The sequence below is a fragment of the Eretmochelys imbricata genome, chromosome 14, assembly GCF_965152235.1.
Source record: "Eretmochelys imbricata isolate rEreImb1 chromosome 14, rEreImb1.hap1, whole genome shotgun sequence".
NCBI lineage: Eukaryota > Metazoa > Chordata > Testudines > Cheloniidae > Eretmochelys > Eretmochelys imbricata.
In genome coordinates this window covers 43126249-43131113 of record NC_135585.1, presented here as the reverse complement: position 1 = coordinate 43131113, position 4865 = coordinate 43126249, and the positions used below count along the sequence as shown (strand labels likewise).

Sequence of the window (4865 nt, the reverse complement as noted above, 5' to 3'; positions counted from 1 at the left end):
AATCCATTCCTGGTGTAACTCCCTGGAATCCAGTGGGCTCTCACCAGATGAATTTGACCCAATCTCAAGTGTTTTACTACTGAATCCTCTGCAATGCCCACTGAGGATAATCACAGCTCTGCACTCCCAGTCGGCGTTGTGCCCAGGGAATTCTCCACATGGCCTGCGTCCTCTATTCTATTGACATCTGAATCCCTGAGCCTTTACACACTCTGCAGAATTTAAACACGGAGACATGAATGGGAAGAGATTGTGCCTGATAAAGTGTCCTGAGGAATGATGACACGTCCTGATATAAACCTCCACTGGGTCAATGGAGGCGATGAGGAGTCAGATGTGGAAAACTATCTAAAGTTTTAGGTATTTAGAAACCTAAACACTCAGCTGGGTTCCTACTGGGGTCCTCAGATGTGCCTAACTCCCATTGATTTCATGATTTCCACTCATCTGAGCTGTCACTAATTATCTCCAACTGGGCAGTCTTCTGAAGGACCAGTAAGCCAGCTCGGACCTTTGAAGCCCATCTGGACAGTGCAAAGGGGAGTTCAGTCTCCAGAACACACTCATGACCTGCATCTTCAAAGAGATTGTGCCAACCTGCAATGGGGACATTGTCTGTCCATCCAGCTAGTGGTGGGTTTTGTAGTGACACGGCAGATCCGTGACCTCAGATCCAAAAGCTCCTCTCTTGAATGTTGAGGAATTTGGGATCCCAGCATGAATTAGAGTCTTGATTTGGACCCATCTCTGCTTTTCTGTCATGTGAATGCATTCTTGCTTAGGGGCCAGGGCACAGGCCACGTTGGCCCGTGAGGTAATCTGCCACTGATTGCTTTCACAATATATTTAAATTGCATCCAAAACCCTGTTATTATACATATATATATATGGTGAAAGTTGGAATATGCCCGATTTGTGGTTGCTTACACAACCCCCCATGCATCAATGTTGTGTCCTGCATGAGGGAGGGGTCCTGGCAAATCGTGCTTTAATGGAAATGGCACAATACAAACTACCCGCATTGCTCAAGTGTAATTGAAGATGCAATTTACAACTGGCATTAGATCATAGTTGACAGCACTGCAGTTTTCAGAGTAACAGCCTTGTTAGTCTGTATTCGCAAAAAGAAAAGGAGGACTTGTGGCACCTTAGAGACTCACGAAAGCTCATGCTCAAATAAATTGGTTAGTCTCTAAGGTGCCACAAGTCCTCCTTTTCTTTTTGAGAACTGCAGTTGACTCTCCAGGGTGGTGTTGTCTCTGCAGGAGTAAGGGAAATTAAATTCAATAGGTATGAATGACACTGAGTATACACTTTGGGACAGATTTTACCACCTTTCTTCATGTTGAGTAGCTCTATGGATTTTAATGGGACTGCCCATGGAAAAGGGAATTCTCAGTGTGAATAATGGTGTCAGACTCTTGGTTAGTAGATAAAAAGAGATACATATTCACAGCATCACAGCACTGTACGCTGTACACCATTCACACTCAGTGCTCAGTAAAGAGAACAGTCAGTACCTGAAAACCAGTAGCAGCTATGGCTGGTTAAACATTTTCCATCAAAAGATTTATGGTGGAAAATTGGACTTTTTACTAAATGATTTTTTTTTTCAGAAAGTGTCTAATTTTCTCTTGAGAACTGATTTTTCACTGGAAAACTGAAATTCTAAAAACCAAAAATTTTGAGCAAAAAAAGAGAGAGTTTTTCTAAAGTTTTTGGCAGACTTTGACCCCAAAAAATTGGGTTTGGGATTTCAAACAAGCAAACAAACAAAACTGTTATGAGGTTTTCTTTGAAAAGTCTAAATTTTTCACGAGAAAATTGTACACACACACACACACTCAGAGATGACAATTTGTGACTAGCGCTGGTATCAGAGAAAGGAGACAAAACTGGTATGTGCCAACACAAGGAGAGGAATATGAGTTTTGATACATCCTGAAACTACCAATCGGTCCCCATTCACATCTAGCTATTTATATCTACTAACCACTAGGCTGAAGAGTTATTCTTTCCTCTCTCGCTTGCTCTCTCACCCACTTGCTCTCTCACCCATAATACCTCCTTATGTATTTATCCAAAGTGTAACAGGTTCAGTGGAAGAGACTGGGGAAGCTCCACATCAGAATACCCCACAGCTCAGGGGTTAGACACACAGTGGTTAGGACACAACCCACATTTTGAATGGGAATAGATCCAATGGGTGGTCTCTGAGTACACGTACCAATTGGGCCCCACACATGAGTTAGCAGACAAAACCCTGTCTTCCCTCCAGATGGTGAATTGCTCCGGGACTGAGGTGGGAGACAGGTGTCTGGACACCTGGAGTGTGGCTGTAGTTTTATTTTAGCTTTAATATAATTAAAAGATACCTATCCGAGGCCCTAGGTGCCCTAACATGTCATTACTAAAACAATACAATCCCAGCTGCCTTAAAATAATAATTTCAGCAGAAACTCAGTCATCCAGAGAGCTACAGAACTCTTTCTCACCCCTTCATCATTGTGGGAAGCAAACTGTCAGATCTGTCAGAAAACCCAGTCAAAGAGAGAACACATTGGCCTCCCAAATACATGACAAACTGCTGAAACAGCCATGTAACCAATCATTTCCCTTCCCCCAAAGAAGGGGGAAAAAACAACCCAAAGCCAAACTGACCAACTGATAAAACCAAACAAAAGCCAGACGAGATAGCTTTTACAACCTGGCCCGGTACCCACTTATACAGTCACCCATCTCGTGAAAGCGGACCCAATCTCTGGGTGCCACATACTTCCAAGGTAATTGCGTCTGGGTAGAGTCTCTTCGTCACTAGCTCTGGGGCTCTAGGAAACACTGCCAAACTCAGACCTCTGGTCTGACGCCCTTCCCTTGGCCATTGGAGCCCACTGTCCAGCTGCCTTACAACTCAAAACCAGTGTCTGAGTTCTCCCAAGCCCCCAGACACCTACACACACTCTGCCAGAGCTTCACCTAGGCTGTGCTCATGCTAGGCTTCTAGTTGAACCCCTTTAAGAAGAATATGATAGGAAGGCGAGGAACATGTGTTGAGCCAAGGGATTTCTTAACCACAGAAACTTTATGCATTAAGCCCTCAAGAGTTACAGATCTTCAAAAACAAGATGGTCCTGAGACATGCCCTCCCCTCGTTTGATCTCATCCATTCTGTAAGTCCGAGGTTGCAGGCTCAATCCAAGCAGAGTTTGTGCCCCCCAAAAGGAGAAGACACAGAGACCTCATGAAGTCCACTAGGGACTTGATTATGGCTATTCATTTGAGGTGGAAGGTGCTCAGAGAGTGTGGTGATGGGTGGCTGTACAAAAAACTTGATAGATAGATAGAGTCTGATCTTATCTACACTGGTGTAAATCTACAGTAACTCCCCTGACTTGAGTTGTGTTTGTCTGCATTTTTACCAGTCTAAATACAGCTTTCTGCATAAGCAAATGGCAAAGCATGTTCTCATGGAGATAATAATGTCATCAGAGGATTACATGTATAAAGAAACATGGAATGAAATCACAACCAAAGGGAAAAAATGGACAGATTATTTCTGGTGAATAACCTCCACCCTATCAGTTTCCTCAATGCAGCTTTGATCTCCTTGTTCCTCATGCTGTAGATGATCGGATTCATCACTGCTGGCAGCACGGAATAGAGAACAGCCACCACGAGATCCAGAGCTGAGGCTGAGCTGGAGGTGGGATGACTGTAGGCAAAGGTGGCAGTGCAAAAGAACAAGGACACCACAGTGAGGTGAGGGAGGCAGGTGAGGAAGGCTTTATGCCGGCGCTGCTCAGAGGGGATTCTCAGCACAGTTTTGAAGATCTGAACATACGACACAATTATAAAAACAAAGCAACTTAAGCCTAAACACACACTAAAGGCAATAGTACCAGTTTCACTGAGGTACAAGTCAGAGCCGGTGAGCTTGAGGAGCTGGGGGATTTCACAGAAGAACTGACCCACCACGTTGCCTCCACAGAAGGAGACTGCAAACGTGATCCCAGTGTGCAGTGCAGCGTAGAGAAAAACACCAATCCAGACACCAGCTGCCATTTGGACACAAGCTCTCCTGTTCATCACTCTCTCATAGTGCAGTGGTTGGCAGATGGCGACGTATCGGTCGTACGCCATGACGGTCAATAAAACAAGATCTGCTGAAACAAAAAAGACAAAGAGAAAAACTTGGGCAACACATCCAGAATAAGAAATTGACCTGGTGTTCATGAGAGAATTGGCCATGGATCTGGGGACAATGATAGAGATGGAGCCGAGGTCTAGGATGGACAAATTCATCAGGAAGAAGTACATGGGGGTGTGAAGATGGTGGTCGAGGACAACAACTGTGATGATGAGAAGATTCCCTATCAGGGCTGCCAGGTAAATCACTAGAAACACAATGAAATGTAAAATCTGCAGCTCCCGAACATCAGAGAATCCCAGGAGAAGGAACTCGGTCACGGTGGTTCGGTTGGACATTTTCTTCCTCAGTGTGATGTCTGGGGAGGGAAGGAGAAGGGCAATGGTCAGGATTAGAGTGCCAGAGGAATTGATCCTGATTCTCTCTCTGTAATATCTCATGATGGGAATACCAAGGGTGCACCACACCATCACTTCCATCAGCCAGAGCACTAATCAGATGCATTATCACATTAGTGAAAACTGGATTATTTCACTTAAAGTCAATGGAGCTGGGTCAGTTTATGCCTTCTGAGGCTCTGGCCTTAGATAAAATGCAGTATGAAGGCTGGGACAAAGTACAGTCCAAATCCAACAATTCTAGCCCAGATGGTTTCCTAGTGTGACAAACAGCAAGCCCACAACTTGGGCATGAAATTAACATACTAAAATGACAACAG

General features: G+C 44.5%; 1 protein-coding gene across 1 annotated transcript; it reads right to left on the bottom strand.

Moving 5' to 3' along the window:
- Positions 1-3522: 3522 nt before the first annotated feature.
- On the bottom strand, positions 3523-4485 carry LOC144274243 (olfactory receptor 14I1-like). Its single transcript, XM_077832903.1, has one exon. It carries the CDS (start codon positions 4483-4485, stop codon positions 3523-3525), a length of 963 nt encoding a protein of 320 aa, XP_077689029.1.
- Between the last annotated feature and the right edge of the window lie 380 nt (positions 4486-4865).

Bases quoted from the DNA above. Each gene is read 5' to 3' on its own strand.
- LOC144274243 (XM_077832903.1), bottom strand. From the start codon at position 4,485: ATGTCCAACCGAACCACCGTGACCGAGTTCCTTCTCCTGGGATTCTCT.